General features: G+C 43.3%; 1 protein-coding gene across 1 annotated transcript in view; it reads right to left on the reverse strand.

Annotated features, from left to right (window-relative positions):
• Positions 1-20,413: 20,413 nt before the first annotated feature.
• CRB2 (crumbs cell polarity complex component 2) overlaps positions 20,414-23,490 on the reverse strand; it is a 228,528-nt gene continuing 225,451 nt past the window's right edge. Inside the window, 1 exon segment of the mRNA XM_029611770.1 lies at positions 20,414-21,953. Within this exon segment, the coding sequence (XP_029467630.1) occupies positions 21,726-21,953 (228 nt within the window). The 3' untranslated portion in view covers positions 20,414-21,725.

The raw sequence follows: 23,490 nt of genomic DNA on the forward strand, positions 1-23,490 counted from the left end.
ACAGCAGAACGGAGGTGGGCTAAGGATACTATTGTAACCCTGACCTGATGGGTTTACATCTTACTTTGAAATTGATATCTGATTGTATTTCTTATTGTTATAATCGTTCAGCGATCCATGTGGAAAGAGCTTGTTTTGTAATTGAAAACCCTTGTTTGACTGGTTGAAGGAGATGAATATCTGTGAAGAATTTTGGTAAGACTTTGACTCAGCAAATAAAATAAAAAAGCTCTTCTGCAATCTAAGGCATTGTACATTGGAACCCACCCTGTACATTGAATGTGGAAGAGGTGGAATCTAAAACTGCTTAAATAAATAAATAAATAAATACATAAGGGTGTATATGCCTTTACTGATGTTCATAATACAATGGATTGATTCAAGTGAAATTGATAGACCAGTTTTGGTAGGAATTTAGGATGAGTTTTCAAAACTATTCTGTGGTCGAAAGTATGGGTTTATAGAGAGTAGTGCTTGTAACACACCCTGCGGGCAGAAGTTGCAGCTATCAAAAACAAACATTTTCCAAGAAAGAGATTTTAGTTCTACTGTGGGTAGAGGCTCACAAGGTGATTTCATGAGCTAAGCACATTTTGACATTTTGCAATGTTCTTGACAAAGGTTGAAAGAGCCTGAACCTCCTTGTATGTTGATATAGTACATAACTACATGGTTGTATATTTGAATTAACACCATTTTCCATTATAATCAAGGATTGACCACTTTTAGAGCTTTGAAGACTGCTCTCGATTCCAGTTGGTTTATGTGGGGTAATCTTTCCTATACAGGCCAAGTTTTTTTTTTAGAGCAAAGGTTGTCAGATGGGCTCCCCATTCTTCTTTGGAGGCATCTATGGTTATCACCGGCTGAAACTGAGGTTGATGAAAAAATTGTTCTGTCAGCATATCTGAGGGATTCATCCACCAGATAAGAGATTGGATGAGGATGAGGGAGTCTGCTAGCGCGTAGAATTTGTGTATGGATCTATAGCAGTTTGGTTATTTCTTTTTATCCAATAAGGAGGTATGCTGGTGTTCTAGGGCCTGTAGTAATAGTTGTAGTGATGCATTTTCATAGGTAGGGTTGTTGTGTTAATGTTGTGGTATAGCAGATTTGCTACAAAGTTTATTAGTGTGTGTTTTGATGTTTGGACAAAATAGTTGGTCTATACAAAAGTGGAAAGCATTACAAATGAGCATATGCCAACTAGCTAAAAGTGCATTAAATGATTCTCACATGCAGTACTTGAAATACTATAAATTGAACTGGACATTTTTATTGGCCATTAATAGGTGCACCCTTTTTCTTAATATGAGCAGTGTTCTACCCATAAGCTTTGACAAGTTTGGTGTTGCTGCTTTAATGGTTTTAAAATAATTGCAGAACTGTTCCTATTGGAAGCCTTATAGGGGGAAACAACTGAGTATTGCTTCCTTCAGATTATAGATATGCAGATTATAGATATCACAGCCACTCATTTACCATTTTTCAGTGGATAAGAGCTAAACACCATAGTGTGCATACAAATTCAGTTTTGCCATTATGAAAACCTTGACTGCTTGGTGGCATTTGATGACCAGATAATAACTCTTTTATTGCACACAATGAAACAGTGGCTGAATGGGTTGTGTCTTAAGTCTAAAGCATCATTTAAAAATGACCAGTAACAACATCCATCAGTAGCAAATCCCTTCCTTCACCCCCTTCTTCCCAAACAAAGGATCACTTCTGTAATGCTCTTACATGTGAGCTTACCTTGGCTTTAATGCTGTGCAATGTGCCATCTGCCCATTCACCTTCCCTGACCTTCAATGATGTATTCTGTGACTATTTTTGGTTAATACTATATTTACAAATCTGATTTTAGATGGTTATAATTTGTAAATTTAGGTGTTTATTTCCAACTAATTAGAAGTACTTTTGGGGTACTACAAATCAGTGTTTTTACAGCACAGGTACTATTATTGGGTACCTATTTTGGTTGAATCAAATACATTTGTGCAGTTGAGAAATTGTTAGCATAGAAATGGCACAAAAACAAAGCAGAGGATCCATGATAGGCAAAGCAGGAATGACAGAATACTAGGGGAAGTAGTATTTTTCTGGTGTTTAACTAATAAATATCCATTTTATTTGTTTTCACACTGGGAGTTTTTCGTTTTTTTTTTTTGTCAGGGTTTATCAGTTAAAACCTAGAATCAGAAGCCCTACCTATATTGTATCAGTGATTGAGTACAGTGAAGAATTGAAGAAGCAACCATTACAAAAGTTATATATATATACAATATACAATATTTTATGAAACAGTGTTTTAAAGGCTCGAAAGCAGTTTAGAGTCCTATGCCAATGAGATCACAGACTAGCTGGATTTAACATTTACTGCATATCTTCTATAACTGATGTTCATCATATCCGTATGCCAAAATTGCCTTCCATTTTGTCTAATTACCAAGATGAAACCCAGTATTTTATCTGAAACGGGTCACTTTTGCCTACAGAATGTTTTAAACATACATATAAAAATAAAAAGAGAGAGATTTTTAAACTTACATGTGTGCGTGTGCGTGCTTCCCGGCGAGCACACATGGAGGTGCCAATTTTATAACATGCACACATGTTATAAAATCTCATGGCCGCGTGCACATGTGCAGGCGGCGCACGCTATGGGTGGGACTTATGCAATTTTTGCACGGCGACGCATCCCGGCCTTTCCCAGTTTCCTCCCAGTCCACTCCAATTAAGGAGTGGACTGGGAGGAAACTTCTCTACCCCCCTACCTAACCTTCCTTCCCCTTCCCCTTCCCCTTCCCCTCTCCTCTCCTCCCCACCCCCATAACCCTACCTTTTCCTTTTTTTCTTCTTTATTTTGCAACTTACTTCAGCTCCCGAGCTGAAGTAAGTTGCGCGTGCCGACCAGCTGCCGGCGCACGAGTCTCCAGGACAGCCATCAATAGCATTGTCCCAGCCCGCCCCGCTCCTTCCCACCCAGAACACGTCCCCCCTGCCCCTTCCAAGAAGCCCGGCACTTGAGCGCCTATCGGGCTTTACGCGCATGGCCAGTCCGCTTGAAAAATTCACCCGGCGCGCGCAAAGCCCAGCCACATGCGTAGAGCCCGGATTTTATATGTGCGGGCATTTAAAAAACTACCCGATTTATGTACAACTTATAAAGCATAAAAACATTCAGACATCACTGCAAGTTCTGCCAGACTAAAGAAAGATCATTCCAGTCTGAAATGTATTTGCTGCATAATGTCATAGTGATTAAGCATTATTTTGATAAGACCAATCTGTACTTGCTATTGCAAGAAGTTGACAAGATTGACTTCAACATTAACATTAATGTTATGTCACAAATAATACTCATGTCTCTGGGCTCTTGTTTCAAAAGTGAGTGAAGTTAAAGCTTTAGTAATTGACCAAATTATTTAGTTAAGGCTCAATTTTCAAAATGTTTGGCCAACTCACATCAGGACTCGCTAAATCTAACCCCCTGAATTCACAAGATGGCCAGATTCAGCCAGGCAGAAAAGGGTCAGCTCCAGAAGCTTGGATGGGCTCACAATTTTAACCAGTTTGTACTGATTTTCAGCTCTAATCAACTAAGTTTAGCTGGTCAACCCCAGTTGCACATTTAGCTGCCCTAAATCTAGCTAATCAGATTTTTCATGGCTAGATTTAACTATTTATTTTCACCACTCAGTGACTCTTTGAAAATTATCCTGCAATTTCTTTTTTTTTTTTTATATTTAAATTTTTATTAATCATAACACTGGGGTAGATTTTATAATTTTGTGCGAGTGAGTACTTTTGTTCGCACGCAGCCTGCCTCCATTCCCTCTGAGGCCGCTCCGAAATCGGAGCGGCCTCGGAGGGAACTTTCTTTCGCCCTCCCCTCCCCTTCCCCTCCCTTCCCCTACCTAACCCACCCCCCCCGGCCCTATCTAAACCCCCCCCTACCTTTATCGCCAGATTTACGGCTGCCGGAGGGAGACATAAATCTGCGCGTGCAGCGGGCTGCTGGCGCACCATCACCCAACCCGGGGGCTGTTCCGGAGGGCACGGCCATGCCCCCGGAACGCCCCTGGGCTGAAACCACGCCCGCGGCGCCGCCCCCGAAACGTCGCGTCACCCGCGCCACCCCCCCGAAACGCCTCTCCATGCAAGCCCCAGGACTTATGCGCATCCCGGGGCTTGCGCGCACCGCTGAGCCTATGCAAAATAGGCTCGGCACGCGCAGGGGGGGTTTGGGGTAGGTTTTCGGGGGGTACTCGCGTATCCCTTTGAAAATCTACCCCATAGTGAACAGTGAATCCTTTACATCATAGGGCGTGATATAATGATTTCTAAATTCAAAGCAGGCCCATATACTTTTGAAACAGTGCACTTTTGAAAAATATATGTTTACAAATGGTCATAATAAGGGGTCAATTTTAAAAGTAGCGCACAGCCGTCCATGTGCATGCGGTTCCTGGCGTGCACACATGGATGAGCTGATTTTATTTCATGCGCATGCTGGTGCGTGCTAGGGATGTGCAGACCAAAAGTTTATGTTCATAAGTCCATAAGTCGAAAGGGGGGGTCAATATGGACATATGGAGAATTCCATAAGTTGAGTCTATGTCCATACGTGCACCGATTCCCTAAATAAAAATTTAAACCCCTCACCCTCCTTAATCCCCCCCCCAAGACTTACCAAAACTCCCTGGTGGTCTAGCGGGGAGTCAGGATGCCATTTCTGTACTCCTTTGCGAGGAGCACGTGACGTCGGCGTCATGTCGGAGTGACGCGGTCGTCACGTGATTCCCCGCGCGTTCCCTCCGGGACCCTCGTTGGACCCAAAAGGAACTTTTGGCCAGCTAGGGGGGGCCTCCCAAGGGGCGTGCATCGCGCACATGTTATAAAATACAATTCCCATGCACACATGTGTGCTAGATTTTAATATCCGTGCACACATGTGCGTGTGGGTGGCCTCTCACGTGTGCAAGGGGGGATTTTAAAAGCAATGCATGGTGACGCGAGAAGGCCTTTCCCAGTTCACTCCCAGTCCACTCCAATTAAGGAGCGGACTGGGAGGGAACTTTATTATCCCCCTACCTAGCCTTCCTCCCTTTTTACCTTTCCTCCCCGACCCCTAAACCCACCCTAACTATCCTAGATGTTTTTATTTTATTACTTACATGCTCTAAGGAGCAGACAAGTTGTGCGCGCTGGCCGGCTGCCCGTGCGTGCTTCCTCGGGACAGCACAAAATGGCCCCACCCCCAACACGCCCCTTTTTGATGGTGTGGCACTTCTGCACATTACCAGGAGATGTGCATGTGGCCGAGCCATTTCTAAAATTAGTTTGGCATGCGCACAGCCCTGCCATTCGTCTATCTCCCGGTTTTTGCCTTTTGAAAATTTGGGCTTAAATGTATATTAAATTATTACAGTAAAAACTTTTCACTCCAAATAACATGGCTCTGACACAAATGGTCACACAGACTTGTGGCAAATATAGCCTTATTGAGAAAATGGTGAGCACTAAGGATAAAGGGTCATGTTTTCTAATAGGTATCTCCAATTTTATAACAAGGCAAAAACCATCTTAGTTCAGTTCCTTTTGATCCAATGTCATCCCTTTCTATGATGCTGCAAGTTTCTGTTCCCACTCTGCTTCTCTCCTTCCTCACCTGAGTCTGAAGTAATCACAGATTCCATCTGTTTTAGACGTGAAAGTCATTAACCCATCATTTTTTAAGTTTCACTGGTCACCAATTAACCTAGTCAGTTATGTAATTTACTCTAATTAGGCATGCCTGAACTCTGTATTGAGCCATTAACATTTTGCTACCTAAGGTCCTACTAATGGTTAATCTGCATTCTTCATGCTGAGAGCATCAGAAGTTTACTGGTTAGGGTACTGCTGACACATGCTAACAAAAGACAAAGAAAGCGGAAATCCCTTTACAAAAGTTTTCACTTCTTATCTTGGTGGAAGATGATTCGTGTGCCATTGATTATGGAATAAAGGCACCAGAAACCAGGCCTGTTGTAAGGGGTGGGCAAAACAGGCAACAGCCCTGGACAACAAGCCGACCTATTAAATCAATCTATGAGTCTGTGAGCATGCAAGCCCAACAGGGAAGGGTGGTGCTGAAAGCCTAGGGCAGCATTTTGTCTGGAAGCGCAGAATACAACGGCAGATAAAGACTGAAAAGCCCATCCAATTTGCCCATTTCCCCGCAATACCACAATAGCCACCCTACTACCAACTTTAGCTTCATTTTCTAGCTACTAAGGCTCCTCCATATTTATCCCAGGCAATCTTGAATTCAGGTACTATTTTTACCCACTACCCTCAGAGCTTACTCAGTTTAACCACTAACCTTAATACATATTTACAAAGCAATTACTAATTTTAAGTAAGTCTAGCAAACAAGGGTTCTGTTAAGCTGTAAAACTTAGCTTTTTCCCATTACAGCTTCATTCATCAAAATCTTTGTCCATAGACACAGAATGGAGTAACAGGCTTAATGAACCAGTTCCAAAATGTGCCTAAGAATTTACTAGGGGTGTGCGGGGTGGGGGGGGTCATTCAGGAGATGGAGGGTTGCAGGGTTTCGGTAGGTGGATGACCGATGAGGTAGGTCCATTTGGGAGGGCACTGTTTGCTGGGGAGGACTGGGAGGGGGAGGAGCAGAGTGGGACTAGCAGGGGAGCAGGGTTGCCTGCCAGTGGTTTGGGTCGGGGTATTAGTAGCTCCAGGATAGAGCGCAGGTCTAGGTGGGGCCGTGTAGGGGACTGTTTTCAGATGCAGAGGACGTGGAGAGCCCAGGGGCGTTGAGGCAAGAAGCGTGGAGGGACAGAATTTTCAGGCACGGTTCGAGCAGCCGAGGACCGTGAGGGAGCCGGTGTGCGGTCATGCGACGGAGGGTCCAAGGAGCAGTCCTGCAGAGGGGCCGGAGCATGGTGCAGCGGGCAATGGTGCAGGTACGGTCTCTGGCGGGGACAGTCAGGTAGCACAGGAGTATGTTAAAAAGAAGAAGAGAGCTAGGGACAGTACTTTGTCCAGCTCTTCATCCACATCCTTGAGTTCTAGTGAGGTAGGGCGGGGGTCAACATGTTAGGAGAGGGCCTGAAGCAGGATATGGGGCACCCAGCTTTGGCTTCTTTAACGGAGCTATGGGAAGAAATCCCTAAGTATATAGTAAAGCGTATTCGCAAGCGCAAGTTTGTAAACATTTTTAGGTTGTTGGAAGGAAGGAGTGGGGTTAGGAAACATAAGAAGAAATCAAAAAAGAAGGGCAAACGGGGAGAGGGTGAGATCAAAATCTCTAAGAATATTATCAATTGGGTGAGGGGTTTTTTAAGACTGGCCAGTGTGGTGAGCCACTTTGACCCCACTCAATATGGTGCACTGCTGTCTTACGTGGACAGCATATTGGGAGCGTACAAAGATTACGAAGGTTGGGCTTGGCTCAACTACGATGAGAAATTTAGGGACAAGATGGCAGCTAACAAATTTATGTCCTGGGGTACACAGGATATCCATCTGTGGCTCACACAGATGACTATAAAGGGAGCCAGTGTAGGGAAAGGAGGGGCAACTGGATTTAGCGGCACTGGTAGTCAAGCTGGGATTGGGGTCACGGGTAGTCAAGGTAGTTCCTTTTGTGGAACGGGAGCCGTCCGCAGGGTTGACTCTGGGGGTAAAGTGTCACGGGGAGGAACAGACATATGTTGGAGGTTTAACAAACTTACCTGTTTGTTTCCAAAATGTAAATTTACGCACGCCTGTGCTTCATGCGGCGGATCTCACCCAGCCACTAAGTGCGGGCAAGGGCAGAGCTCTGCCCTTACCAAGGGTGGTAAACTTTGAAGTGTTATATCAAAAGGCGGATTCACCCATAGTGCTCTCGGAATTGAAGGAGAGATTGAGGTGTTATCCAGACCTAGAAGTGGTAAATTTCTTATGGGAAGGGTTTAGTGAAGGGTTTAGGATTCCATATGAGGGTCCTGGAGAAGGGGGGCGAGCAAAGAATGCCAGGTCGGCATATCGGATGGCAGCAATAGCGCAACAGAAGTTACATATGGAAATTCAGTTAGGGAGGGAGGTAGGATCTTTCAAGGAGCAGCCATACCACAGGATGCATTTGTCTCCCCTGGCAGTTATTCCAAAGAAGGCGCCAGGGAAATTCAGATTGATATTGAACTTATCATATCCAGAGGGAGTGTCGGTAAATGATTTTATTCCACGGCAAGAATGAATGGTGAAGTATGCTTCCTTTGATGAGGCTATTGCTCTAGTGAGAGAGGCGGGGCATTGATAGCCAAGGTGGACATTGAATCGACATTCAGGCTGATACCGATTCACCCGGGTAGTTTTCCGCTACTGGGTTTTTACTTCGGAAGGGGATACTTCGTGGATCGCTGTCTCCCAATGGGTTGCGCAGTTTCTTGTGCGTTCTTCAAGGCTTTTAGCACCTTTGTGCAATGGGCCACGATGCAGCACAACGGGTGTAAGGCAATGTTGCATTACTTAGATGATTTCCTGTTTGTGGGTCCCCAGGGGACAAGCGTGTGCTTAGATCAGTTAACGGGTTTCTTGTACGTGGCTAGGGTGCTAGGTGTGCCCATTGCAGAGGACAAAACGGAGGGACCGGCCACCAAGATTACATTTCTTGGTATTGAATTGGATTCAGTAGAGATGGTGTCGCAGTTGCCGTGGGATAAGGTTGTGCATTTGAAGGAATTAGTGAAGTTGGTTTGTAGATCGGTCAAGGTGACGCTTAAGCAGTTGCAATCCTTGATCGGTTCACTCAATTTTGCATGTCGTGTTATTCCCATGGGTAGGGCATTTATTTGACGATTGTCTGCAAGGACAGTGGGAGTAAGGGCGAGTCATCATTTCATTCGTGTTACGAAGACTGTGAAGGAAGAATTGGGCATATGGGAGGGTTTTTTAGACTATTTTAATGGTGTGTGCATGATGCAGGACAAGGAGATATCGAGCGAGGCCTTGGAGTTGTATTCGGATGCAGCGGGGACTACAGGGTTTGGTGTCTATTTCCAGGGACATTGGTGTGCTGAGCGGTGGCCGAAGTCCTGGGAGGAGGAGGGAATCACAAAAAATATCACCTTCTTGGAGCTTTTCCTGATGATAGTAGCATTAACGATCTGGGGCTGCAAATTGCAGAACAAGAAGGTTGTCTGGTGGTGCGACAATTTGGGTGTAGTGCAGATAGTTAACAGGCAATCGGCCAGGTGCCTAAAGGTATTGGGACTGTTGCGGGAGTTGATATTTTTGTGTTTACGGTGGAATGTAATTATCAAGGCAAGTCATGTGGTAGGTAGCAGAAATGTGATTGCTGATGCCCTTTCTTGTTTCAAGTGGGACGTATTCTGGGCCGAGGCACCTCAGGCGAGTTTGGTGGGAGAGACATTACCGGAACATCTGTGGAACCTTGGCTTGAAGAGACGTGGCATTTGATTTGACGATCCATGGCACCGTCTACGTGGAAATCCTATATGACGGGCAGAGCTTTGGTGTCTTGTTTTTTGATGGCGTTGGGGTGGCTGGGGGGAACAGTTAGCGAAGGGGACATAGTGAAGTATGTTTTGTGGGCAAAGGGTATGAGTTATACTAGGGCGTCGATGTGTTGCCAGATTGCTGGTTTCGCTTTCTTTCAAAAGCTGGGGGGATATGGAAATCCGATGCAGGGTTTCACAGTGCAGAGGGTGTTCAGGGGATGGGGTAGGGAGCAAACGGAGCACCAGGATAAATGGAGACCCATAAAGTATGATGACCTTTTGCAGATAGCAAAAGTATGCTGACCTTTTGCAGTTAGTGGAGGTGTGTCGGTCGCGATATGAGTTATTGCTGTTTAGGGAGGCTTTTTTCGGGGCTATGAGAGTGGGGGAGTTAGTTGCGCGATCGAAGGCTAGTAATAGGGGTAAAGGGTTAAGAGCACAAGACATGTGGGTGTACGAGAACAAGATTACAATGCGCATCCGAAAATCCAAAACGGATCAGAGAGGTAAAGGGAGCTGGATCTTGTTGGTAAAGGCACGAGACGAGATACTGTATCCGGTCAGGGGCACAAAAGCTTTCGTTCAGGTATGGCCAAAGATCGGGGGATCATTTTTGATTCACGAAGATGGCTTATCAATGACAATTTTTCAATTTGCTCGCGTGTTGCAGATGGCAGTGGAAGGCTTAGGCTGGGAGAAAGGGGTTTATTCACCGCATTCTTTTCGCATAGGAGCAGCGACCTCAGCAGCGGAATTAGGTTGGTCAGCACCGCGGATTCAGGCACTAGGGCGATGGAGATCGGCAGTCTTTCGGTCGTATGTAAGGAGATGAGGTGGAGCATGGGGGCGGGTACGGGTATCATGATAGGGGCTAATACAGTTATTTGTTTTACAGATCCGGGGGTCGTATCCAAACGTGAATGTGCCTGGGTCGTGGGCCATTCATTCGTTCACTGCGTGCAGCAAAGGGCTGTGAAGAGGCTTTACGGAGAGAATTTAAATTTGAATAAATGTAATTGGATTGTGCAATGGTTTGGGAAGGGGAGCATGCGTTGGGGCGAGTTGCGCTCTTTCCTCCAGAGGCGGGTACATTTGGGGGGCTCAGAAGATGATGATTATTCATTTAGGGGGCAATGACATTGGGAAAATGTCGTGCCATAAATTACTGGCATTAATACGTGAGGACTTGGCGAGTATTTTGAATGACATGCCAGGCACAAAGGGTTGGATGGTCAGACATCATAGTCCGGATCAAACACAGTTCGGAACTGTTATAGTGTAGAGGGGTTAAAAAGCTGAATCGACAGATTGGCAAATGGTTGGTTCAGCAGGGAGGTTTTTGGGTACGTCATAATTGGTCGTGGGAGGCATTAGGGGGCTTCTTTTTGGGGGACGGGGTTCATCTTTCTGAAATTGGCATGGATTTATTTAATAATGCCTTGGAGGAGGGTTTTGTGCAACAGTTGCGTGAATAGCGGGCCGCAGTGGGGGAACAAAGGTAACCATGTTACTTTTGTTTGTGGCGGAAAACCCGAGACCTAAGTTGAAATGTGTTGTATTTGGTTTGCAAAGGATATTGGAGGGGTGGGGGGGAATGCTCGTGTAGTTTGGGGCTGCTACACGGGAAGGCCTAAGAGCAAAGGGGGGGGGGGGGGGGGGGGGGGGGGTGGGGGGGGGGGGGGCGATGCTCAGGCCGCACGCTTACCCTCGCTGGAGCCATGGCGGTGTAAGAGTTGCGGGAGCTTCAACTGAGTCTTACCACTGGGATGCGGTGGTAAGACTCAGTTGTGGTAAGTGAAGAGTGGGTGAAAGGAAGAGGTGGTGGTGAAATGCATATTTGATTTTATGTATAAGTTCAAGGGCTCGGGTTAGGGGGTATAATAAACTGCGGCCTTGTGTTTAATGCCACAACTTGTACTGTGTTTTGTATAGGGGGGAGAGGGGGTTTCGGACAGGGAGCCGTGGGTCTTGCTTCCCTATGTTATATTCTGTCACCTTGAAAATGACCAAAAAACCAACAAATGTCGATGTTTATATATCATTTCAAAATGAAAGCACATCTCTAGATTTTAAGTCCTTTTGAAAATTCTGTACATATGTTATCAATAATAATACATTATTAGGCAGAATTTCCTGAGAATAAAATTATTGGTATAACAAACCATCAAGGGAAAAATTATTCCATTAGAGAGAAGTCATAGAACATGCTGAGTTTCACACACTTTGTTTTTGTATGTTCCAGCTCATCAGCACTACCTTGGCACAGCTAATCAAGAGAAAAGGAACATTTGCTTTTAAAGAGTTGGCATAAGTGCTTATTTAGCATATCTGTCATGCAATGTAGCAGCACAGGCTTGGTTGCATTATCCTTTATACATTTGCCATGTATATGGGTAAGGCAATATAGTAAATAAACTTTAGATTATTAATATGATTACCCACAAATATATACAGCATTTCTTAGATCTTTGCAAATATTACTTATATCAGACACAGGTGGTATTACATTGTATTTCAGCTTTACATACCCTGTTAATGCCTAGTGATTATATCAGTCTCTCTGTCGGAGGGAGCTTCAAGACATCCCACATCTCTACTCGAGCTCCATCTTTCTCATGGCGACTAGGACTGTATGTTCCCTGAGTTGCTCTCTTGTTTCTCATAGCGAGAGTGATGGTTATGATGACTGCAATGAGGATGAGGAGAATTACTGCTCCAAAGGTCAACCCAACAAGGGCTGGCATTTCAGGCCTTCGGAACATCACCAGCTTCTGTCATGGAACATTGTTATTACAAAAAGATTAAACAACTTTTTTGGTAGAAAAACACTGAACTGGAAACAAAATACAGCAAAGCAGATTCTGAATTTAGATATTGCATCTAACTAAAAGGATAATTGACAAAAAGATTTTCATGCTTAAAACTGGGTTTTATATGTGTAAATACACTTTACGCGTGTAAGTGGGCATTTGAAAATTGCTACAATATATGCCATTGAATTGTGAATAGGTTTTACACACACAAGTGTACTTTAAAAGGTGAATTTTAAAAGCCCGGTGCACGCCAAAACCGGGAGACACATGCACACGTTGGGCTGGTGCATGCTGAGCAGATTTTAAAAGCTCCTGTGTGTGTGCGTATCTCCCGCTACGCCCATAAATGAAAAGTTCCAAAGAAGGGGTCTGGGCAGGGCATAGGCATTCCTGAATTTCAACTTGGAATTATACTTACCGCATAAGCACGGGCCCCTTCTGCATAACTTTACTTCTGCTATGGAGAACGTGCAAGTTGTAAAACTATAAAATCTAGACAGATCAGTGAGGTTATAAGGGTGGAGTCTAACAGAGGAGAAGGGAGGCTATTAAACTAGGAAGGTTTGGAAGTCCTATCCCTTAACTGGGCAAAATGAGAACAAACTGGGAAAGCAGCTAATAGCATTGGCATGTCTTTTAAAATCCTCCCACTTACTCGGTAGAAGCAGCATTTACGTGTATGGTTGTGTGTCCACTTAAAATTATGTGCACATGTGCGCATGGTCAGGCTTTTTTATAACATGCGTGCATATACACGTGTATGTTATAAAATGGCCACATTCCCCGGTGTGGGCCGATGAACGCTGGCACATGTGCACATGCGCACCTGTTTAAAAGTTTGTCTAAGTGTGTACATGGGCTTTTAAAATTGCTAGAATGAGCAAGTTTGCTTACCGTAAATGGTGTTTTCAGTAGATAGCAGATGAATTAGCCATGCTGTCTGGGTATGTCTTCCATGCCACAAGGTGGTGGAGCTCTCTAAGATCACCAAAGTCTTTTAGTGAGGTGTTCCTTCTTGTATCTTCCTGCATTTCCCTGAGTCTCCTCAGTTCATATCAAAGCAAGATGATATGCAATGCCGGAACTGTGGGCAGGGAGATGGGCGGGTCAGCATGGCTAATTTATCTGCTATCTACGGAAAACACCATTTAATGTAAAAAAAACTTGCTCTTTTCCTGTAGATAAGCAGCATGAATTAGCCATGCTGTCTAGGAGTCCCCAGCTGTAGTATTGAGCGCATTTCTTGAATAATGTGCCCCTGACTTAGCGAGGTAATGCACTCAATACAGTAGAATAGAGGCAGACAGTTCTTATGAGCTTGCTTGATGTGCTGTAAAGGTGCTCTTTCTGAGAATGGTCCGCCCCATGTGTGTGTCATCCACAGATTGTTTATCCAAACAGTAGTGAGATGTGAACATGTGCAGTGGTGACCATGTGGCTACCTTACAAATGTCCAGGAGAGGTACATCTTGGAGGTGAGCAACTGAAGCAGCCATCACACGGACCTGCTGCGCCTTGGATGCGGCGGATAGTGTCCCTGAACGCTTTTAGTAGCAAAACTATATGCAGTTTGAGATCCAGGATGATAGTGTTCTCTTGGATATGGGGAGTCCTGGTGCATTCAAGTTGAAGGAGAGAAAGAGCTGTGAGGCTCTGTTAGCAGAATGAGTATGCTTTTTATAATAGGCTAGCACTCGCTTACTGTCTAATGAGTGGTCTTTGCTCACTCTCGTTTGCATGAGGTTTTGGGTGGAAAGTCAAGAGGGTGATGGTCTGGTTGATGTGGAAAGCCAAAACCACTTTGGGCAAGAAGTTAGGATGTGTACGTAGCGTAACTTTGTCATGGTAAAATTCAAGATAAGGTGGGTAGTGCACTAAGACTTGTAGCTTGCTGATGCACCTTGCAGAGATGAGGGCATCTAAGAAGAGCACTTTCCAGGAAAGGTACCTAGGATGACAGGGGAGATTTGCCAGCTTCTCATGCACGTCATCTCTGATGGTACTTGCCCCTTAGCCATGCCTGTCTTCTTGCCGCTATGGCATTAGCGATAGTTTTTGCTGGTATCTTGAAACCTTCGTAGACTGAACGTAGGAGATGTTGAAGGCCCTCTTCCATGTCATAGAATTCTTGAGGGAGACTGGCTTCTGAAGAACTCCCCTGTAACAGGGGTTTCAAAGATTGAAGGCATCCAAACAAATATTGTGTCACATTGAACTGGTGGTTCTGTATTTTTGCATTTAGCATGCCCGACTGGAATGCCTTCTTTCCGAAATCATCAAGGTATTTGCCATCTCGTCCTGGGGGGTGTTTGAATGAAGCCTCTTTTTTTCGCCCTCTGTATTGCAGATTCGACTACCACTGATGCATGGGGAAGCTGGACTGTTGCATATAAAGGCGAGTCTCATATCCGATATTTAAGGTTGGTTTCTCTTGAGGTAGGCATTGTGGAGAAGGGGGATTCTCATGATTTTTCTAGCACTGAGTGTGACGGGAGTGCTGTGGGTTCAGCTGGGCTATCAAAAATTTTAAGAATTCCTAGCATTTCTTGCCTAGGATCCGGGATTTTCTTGGTCTCCACGTCTAGGCGCTGGCCCACTTTTTCTAAAAACTGTGAATAAGAGAGATCCTCCGGAGGGGATACCGGTTCCTGTGGGATTTCCACTGGGTCCAATGGATAACCTGTCGAGGAACCTGGCAAGGAGGATGAGTTGGGAGTTGGGAGATTCTCCTGCCGGTGAAGGCCTCCTTGGTTGTTCCTTCAGCAAAGGACTCTGAGTAGGGGAACTTCCCGGTGGTAATGGGGCCTCGGAGGTCTTGTCAGCTGGTGGTTGATGTTGCTGCTCCACTGATGTCAGAAATTGTGACAAGATCATTGAGATCTGGGATATGGCTTGGGAGGCCAAGCCCGATGAAGGGGGCAGCCTTGGTTGCATCGGGAATCCTGATGGACGTAGTGCCGTGAGGAGAATATCACTATCTGTCTCTCTTGGTTGAGTGATGTCCATCGGTGGGCGGTTGACCTTCTCATAGAGCGGATCCTGAAGTCTGGATCCCACGCAGCGGTGTGAGGTTGCGGAGAGCCCTGAAAAGCCCTCTGAAGAGGCTGAGGAGCTTCTAGAGAGTCTTGGAGGAGACTGAAAAGTCTGGATCCCACACGCAGCGTGGGAGTCTTGGAGGAGCCCTGGAAAGAGCTCCCACACGCAGCCCTGAAAAGGGCTCCCACACGCAGCGTGAGAGTCTTGGAGGAGCCCTGAAAAGTCTGGATCCCACATGCAGCGGTGTGAGGTTGCGGAGAGCCCTGAAAAGACCTCTGAAGAGGCTGAGGAGCTTCTAGAGAGTCTTGGAGGAGATGGATCATCATCCAAATCCACAATTAATAGTGGGGAAGGATCCCTTGGCCTTTTATGCCCAGTCGAGTGTTTCTTGGGTTGTTTGGCCATAGGCTGCATCAGCAGTGTCGGTGTGAAAGGCACTGAGCCGGGTTGCATCGAAGAGGGCTGCGAAGGAGTTGGCAGTGCATTGATGGAACCCGACTTTGACGCAATTGCTTCCATGCATCGGTGTGTTGATGCTTTGTGGCTGTATCGGGGTGTCTGTGCATCTTAGACACATCAGTGCTTCGATACGTTGATGCCTTTGACGCAGTGTGCGGCCGCGGTGTCAGCAGTGCATCCACTGCGCCGTGCGTCGATCCTGATCGGGCTCGCTTTGGCGCCGGGTGTGTTGGACCGGGAGGGTCCGCGGAAGTGGCCCTGCGATGGGATGGGGTCTTTGGCTTCCTATGTGGTCCCGGAGATGATCTGGCTGAGACTTCAGAGGGAGGCATAAGAGCCCGATGGTTCTCCTCTGAGCTGAGCTATTCCGGCAGCTCTCTGGCACTGTGCCCTTGGGGACATGTGTCCGCAGTCCCTGCAATTTGCATGATCATGGTTGGGACCGAGGTAGATGTAGCAGCGTTTGTGCCCATCTGTGACAGATATTATTTTACCACAGGAACAAAACTTAAAGCCTGGTGACGAGGCATAGTACGTTTGTTTAAGTTTCTCTGTGGTGCGCTGTTGATTTTTTTTCTCTTTTTTTCTCACAGAAACAGTTTTCTTCTCAAAGGAGTTGAGAGATCCGTGTGCAGTCAGTCGTGTGGAAAAAAATGGACTGAGGAGACTCAGGGAAACGTGGGAAGATACAAAAAGGAACACCTCACTAAAAGACTTTGGTGATCTTAGAGAGCTCCACCACCTAGTGGCACGGAGGACGTACCCAGACAGCATGGCTAATTCATGCTGCTTATCTATGGGAAAAAGTATGTTACATTAATATGCTTAACTCTTGTGAAAATTACCTCCCCTGTGTTTTAAACAAATTGGTATTAACTTTGGCATGTTTAACATTTTATGTAGAATATGTGACAAGTTGATCATAATGTATATTGGAAATAAACTATATATAGATCTAACTATAGAGATAAGACCTCAGTTTTGGCAAGAGATCTGAATTAACAGAAACTTCTATGGCCAATAGGTCCAATCATCGGTCTTATAATCTCTAATATAAATTTATTAATTTTATAAAATCATTTTAATTGTGAACAGTTGCTATAAAGCATACTATCTTTTTATTTTTATTTTTAATTTTTTTTAAAATTGACACGAATGAGGCAACAGTGTGGTTAATTTTAGGTAAATTGATTGAACACTTTTTTCAATTGTTAATGGAATTGATATGAATCATTCAATGTTTCCTCTTATTTAAAGATTTAAATGAACTGACACGTTTCAAAGAGTAAAAACATGATGTTGTTGTTTGGCAACTTTGTAACTTTAGGAAGATGAAGTAGCGATTCTTTTACTCCATCAACAAATAGTTGTAATCTTACTATGTTCAATTGTCCCAGTAAAGTAACAATGTTAATATTCCAACAACTCGATGATCTTAAATTAATTGCTGAATGACTCAATGTATAAACCACAAAAATAAGCTGGTAAAGCTGTTACAAGCTAATTCAATCGCTTTGTGCCTCAGAATGCCTCAAAATTTGTGGCGGAATCTTATTCAACCATGATGCAACTTGAACATTGAAATTTCAGTCTTATAATTAATAGCAGGACGGACGGTATAATTCACCCCGTCTCTTCTCATAAAGTCTTTTTCCCGACAATGTTAATATACGGCATAACACTTATCTTAATTCAATGAATTTGATGATCACTGGCATTGCAGATAGTTTGTTCACTTTGTGCTGCCGTATTGGGACCCGAAGGGTCTGACAACCGCCGCCAACACGGCCGGCGTTTCGCAAAAAACGCTGCTTCAGGGCGGACTACTTTGTAGAGAAACCTTCTTCTAGTGTAGTCGGGTTCAGACTGAAATTCACTGCAATGCCAGTGATCATCAAATTCATTGAATTAAGATAAGTGTTATGCCGTATATTAACATTGTCGGGAAAAAGACTTTATGAGAAGAGACGGGGTGAATTATACCGTCCGTCCTGCTATTAATTATAAGACTGAAATTTCAATGTTCAAGTTGCATCATGGTTGAATAAGATTCCGCCACAAATTTTGAGGCATTCTGAGGCACAAAGCGATTGAATTAGCTTGTAACAGCTTTACCAGCTTATTTTTGTGGTTTATACATTGAGTCATTCAGCAATTAATTTAAGATCATCGAGTTGTTGGAATATTAACATTGTTACTTTACTGGGACAATTGAACATAGTAAGATTACAACTATTTGTTGATGGAGTAAAAGAATCGCTACTTCATCTTCCTAAAGTTACAAAGTTGCCAAACAACAACATCATGTTTTTACTCTTTGAAACGTGTCAGTTCATTTAAATCTTTAAATAAGAGGAAACATTGAATGATTCATATCAATTCCATTAACAATTGAAAAAAGTGTTCAATCAATTTACCTAAAATTAACCACACTGTTGCCTCATTCGTGTCAATTTAAAAAAAAATTAAAAATCAAAATAAAAAGATAGTATGCTTTATAGCAACTGTTCACAATTAAAATAATTTTATAAAATTAATAAATTTATATTAGAGATTATAAGACCGATGATTGGACCTATTGGCCATAGAAGTTTCTGTTAATTCAGATCTCTTGCCAAAACTGAGGTCTTATCTCTATAGTTAGATCTATATATAGTTTATTTCCAATATACATTATGATCAACTTGTCACATATTCTACATAGCTAGTCATTATTCTTCACACAATTGCATACTAGCTATATCCCTTATTTTGTTGTCATGTTTAACATTTTGTCAGAACTATTCCACTGTGGGGAGAATGAAGAGGATGCTATTATTCCAATTTTGCATAATGGTTTAGATTACTTGCATGAGAGTATAAGGAAAAAGTAGCAACAAGTGATTTAAGGACACAAGAAGAGAATTACAAGTTAGCATATCAAAAGCAGCAGTGCAATTTGGTTACCGGCAGCCAGACTAAGCAAGCTTCTGTATAGTTTCACTCTCTACAAAACAAAACTATATCAACTGTTGTTGGGTTTTTTTAATTAACTTAAATAATTTTGGGGGAATCCAAGTAAAAAGTAGTAAATTCTGTTTGTTGATCCCTATGTATGTCAGCTTTTAGTGCACATTGCCTCCTCAGCACTTATTTTTTCTGTATTCTACAAGATGTAAACCTAGCCTGCTGCTATCCCTTAGGGTCCCTGGGCCAACTTCATTAAGAGTTTTCTCCCAATTTGTATCTATAGGGACAGTTCATCTGGCATAAAATGTCCAGTTTTGTCTCCTAACACAGCTCATAAAAGAGTCCTTCAAAGCTTAACATCATAGTTACAAGAGCACAAAAATTGTGCTGGCTGATCTTTGAATACCTCGATGTTTATGTGGTACCTAAGGGGTAGATTTTCAAAGGCCCATGCATATATCCATGTGCGTGCACACATGGAAGCAGCAATTTTATAACATCTGCACGTCGCCGCATGCATTTTATAAAATACGATTCCCGCAAGCACATATTAGCTGGAGTTTAATATTCGCGTGTGCATGTGTGTGGGGGTGGCTTCTTGCACGCGCAAGGGGGGGGATTTTAAAAAACAATGCACGGTGACGAGAGTATGCCTTTCCCAGTTCCCTCCCAGTCCTATCCCCCTAACTACCCTTCCTACCATTTCCTCTCTCGGTCCCTGATCCCTAATACCACCCTAACTCCTTTACATTTTTTTTATTTTACAACTTACCTGTTGCAAGGAGCAGAAGTAAGTTGTGTGTCCTGGCCAGCTCCCACCAAGCCCCCAAGCCCACCCAGATCCCGCCCACAGCCCGCCCCTTTTTGAACGGCCTGGCACTTCTGCGCGTATTGGGAGATACGCGCGTAGCTGGGCCGTTTCTAAAATGCGCTTGGCGCATGCAGGAACGCTTGTATCTCCCGGTATTTGTTCGCACTGGGCTTTGAAAATTTGCCCATCAGTGTTTAGTAAAAATTGAAAAAATAATTGCAGTCTTGTTTTTAGGAGAATTGTGTAGACAAGATGAACCTTATGGTCCCTATCTGTCATCATATTCTATGTTTTTGTGAATATGATAATATCTAGATTTTCATTCAACACAGTTCTCTTCTTTTTTTCTTACAAATAAAAATAGCTTTCTACAGCCTCTCATAAAGTTTGTTTTATGATTAAATACTGATCTTGTTGATCACTAGGCCTGATTTTAAATGCCCAGTGTGTGTAAAAAAAATGGGGTTTACATGTGTGGCCAGGCCTTGTGCACACTGTGCGCATTTTAAAAGGGACCCGGCCGTGCGTGTAACCCTTGTTACGCACACAAGAGCTGGGCGGACTGGGGGCGGGTGGAGCTGGAGGCGGCTGGTACTTGCCGCTGTGCTGGGGGATTGCGTGCCGGCAAGCTGCTGGCTAGCGTAAGTTCTAAAACAAAAAAAAATGTAGGGCCTTCTAAGGGGTCGGAGAGGAGAGGGGAAGAGGGAGGGAGAGTAGTTGGGGGGTAAAAAAGTTCCCTCCCAGGGAACTGGGGGAGGCCCAATCTCCTCGCCACGTGTAAATTGCAATTTTCAACCCTCCCCCCCCCCCTTGCATGCACCGTCCCGGATTTTTTAACGTGGGTGCGCCGGCTAGCGCAATTTATAAAATCGCGCTCCTTTTTTAAAAATCTACTCCTAAGAGTTTTATTTTCAAAAGATTTTGTCCATAAACAGGAAATATAAGAAAACCTTTGAACAGTAGGTCACACAAATGCTTTTGTTTCCATGTTATAGTTTTCTAATTCCAATATCACTTAACCTTAAAGTCAGTGGTTCACTAATTATACCATTTTGTACAAACCAGATTTGCAAAAGGTACAGAATCCCATGAAACAAGAATGGAAATGTTAGGATTAAAGGGACACCATTTTCCCTCCCTCAAAATCTTTTCTCTGAAGCCCTCCTCTATTAGGTATTTAATTATACCTCTTAATAATAGTACATCAGTTCACAAAAATGTATTCTAAAGAAATGAATGTCTCAATCGGATGGCCTAGTAGTTGGCTCTAGTAGATCTGTGGTGACTCTACCACTGTTAAATGAACAGTTGAATGAGGCTGGTCAATAACTGATTCTTTGGAAAAGTGGCTTTCTGGCTGAGACAACTTAACTACCTCTGCTCTACTATCTTTTTCTTGTTGGATAGTTTTATTCCGTTATCACTTGATGGTCACACAGTTATGTAAGGGAGTGAATTTCAACAAGGTGATTATTTGAAAAAGTGATATATTTGTCAGAGGGATTTAGGCATTTGTCACAGTGCATTTATGCGCTACCTGAGGAAAGGAATTCATACCACTGCTGTTGCTGCTGAGAATCATATCTCTGGCATTTTCTTACTATTCTATGAAAATACATTATATATATATATATACAGACGGTCTATAAATATTTCACTGTTTCATCATTCAGCATTTAACACCAATTTAGGCCTTAAAAAAATAACCCAATCCATACAAATGGATTGATCTTTGAAATTAGGTGAATGTAAAAAAGCAATTACGAAAAGTTGATCATAGCAGTGAGGCACATGGAAAAGTCATTTGTCTCCATCTAGAGAGTGTGTGGAAAATATTCACTCGGGAGTTTGTTCTGTTCCTGATTTTCCCAATTCCCATAAGAGTTAAAAAACTTGGAGTTGGGGGTTCAGAGTTTCAAGATGATCTGGAGTTCAGTAACACTGCATTCTTCATAAATAACTTCTTGCCGTAATTCATTTTTTGATATATCGAATGGTGCAGTGCTTCCTGCTCTCAAATAATAGACAATGGCCAGAAAAAGTTCTTAGTGGACTTACAAATACTAGAAAAGTATCGTAGTCAGGCATGAGCTTGGCACTCAGCATCCCTGACATCCACCATCTCGTTATTATGCCTATCCTTTATATTAGGCGTTCCTCTGGCGGCACTTTTAGAACATTGTCCATCTCCAAGCGAGCTCCTGCCACCTCCTGCTGGCTCGGGCTGTAGGTTCCCTCTGATTGGCGCCTCTTTCTTGCAGTGAGAACCATGAAAATGAGACCAATAACAAGTAGCAGTACACACCCACACGCTACAGGGACAGCTACTCCAATTAATGGGAATGGAAATATACCACCTGGATTCCCTTTCTGCAAAAGAAATTAATGGAGAACAATAAGGCCCCAGAAATTGCAATCAATAAATTTAGATTTGTGACTGGTTTGTATACTAATCTGTTAAAAAAAATTAACAAAAATAAATAAAGCTTAATGAGTTAACAATACAATATCCTAAAAATACACAGAACAAAGAAAAGGTGAGGAGACTTTGTACAATGGAAATTGGCATTAGACCAGTTAGGAGTGGAGCCCTAGTGGTTAGAGCAGTGGCCTGCAAACCAGAAAAGCCACGCCTTGTGACTTTGGACAAGCCACTTTACCCTCCAATGCCTCAGGTACTAACTTGCCTCTAGATTCATAAAAATGCTATAAATTTTGCATGAATAACACCCATGATAAAAAAAAAAAAAAAAGAAGCATGTTTAGGGAAAATTTTCAGTTACTGCAACATGCACTATTTTAAGTGATTCACATAGGTATTTTACTCAATGTGCATTAAATTTGTTGCCCTTGCGAAATTTCCTTGTTTTGGACTGCTCCGGGAGGAAGAGAGAGAGAGACACACACACATATTAATCTTCTATTTATACCATTATAGGAGGGTCATCTAATAACGCAAGGTGAGGTTTTGCTGGTGGTCTAGGGTTTGGGGGGCAGTTTTACATGCACAGTCAGAGGTACAAACAGAACAGTACACATCAGTGAAGATTTGATGTGATCTGGAATGAGGAAAGGTACACAAAGATGAGATTTCTACAATCCCATTTCAGGCACAACACATAGCTATTGCAGGCGTAATGCTAGGAAAAAAGGTGTAGTTATTTCCAGCATTATATCCTATGATAGCATGCATAACGCACGTGTTGTGCTATCGCACGCAGCATTAGCACTTCTTATTTTCATTTACTCCTCCCAAAATCTGCTCACTTGAATAAATTTTGGAAATTTGCATGGTCAGCGTGTGATGTGATAAATAAAGCTGGCATCATCGCAGACATTAGGGCTCTAACACATTTTGATGAATGACCCTGTTAGAGCCTAACTTTCAAACCTGTTTGCGGTACTGCATTTGCACACACAAGTTCATGCGTTGATATTTATCCTAGTATTTTATAACTTGTGCAGCGAGGTTCTGATTGAAAAGTACATGCATATGTTTCAGTACACACAAATAATTCCACTGCAAGAAAGCACTTACTTTCTTTACCTATTTTATAAACAATATACGTGTTAAAAAAAATATGCATAAAATCTCTGATTTATATGCGGATACATACATATTTTAAAGTGTACATGTATACTATTTTCAAAATACTTGTGCGCATACTTGAAATAACCAGTTTGTCAATATCTCCGCTAGTTCACCAGTCCATCTCCAGTTCACCTACACCCTCTAGCACACAGGTGGCAAACTCCTGTCCTCAAGGGCCATAAACAGACCAGGTTTTCAGGATATCCACAATGAATATACATGAGATAGATCTGCATGCTTGGCCTCCAATGTATGCAAAAACTATCTCATGCATATTCATTGTGGTTATCCTGAAAATCTGGCCTGTTTGTGGCC

Source organism: Rhinatrema bivittatum, chromosome 8, assembly GCF_901001135.1.
Source record: "Rhinatrema bivittatum chromosome 8, aRhiBiv1.1, whole genome shotgun sequence".
Classification (NCBI taxonomy): Eukaryota; Metazoa; Chordata; class Amphibia; order Gymnophiona; family Rhinatrematidae; genus Rhinatrema; species Rhinatrema bivittatum.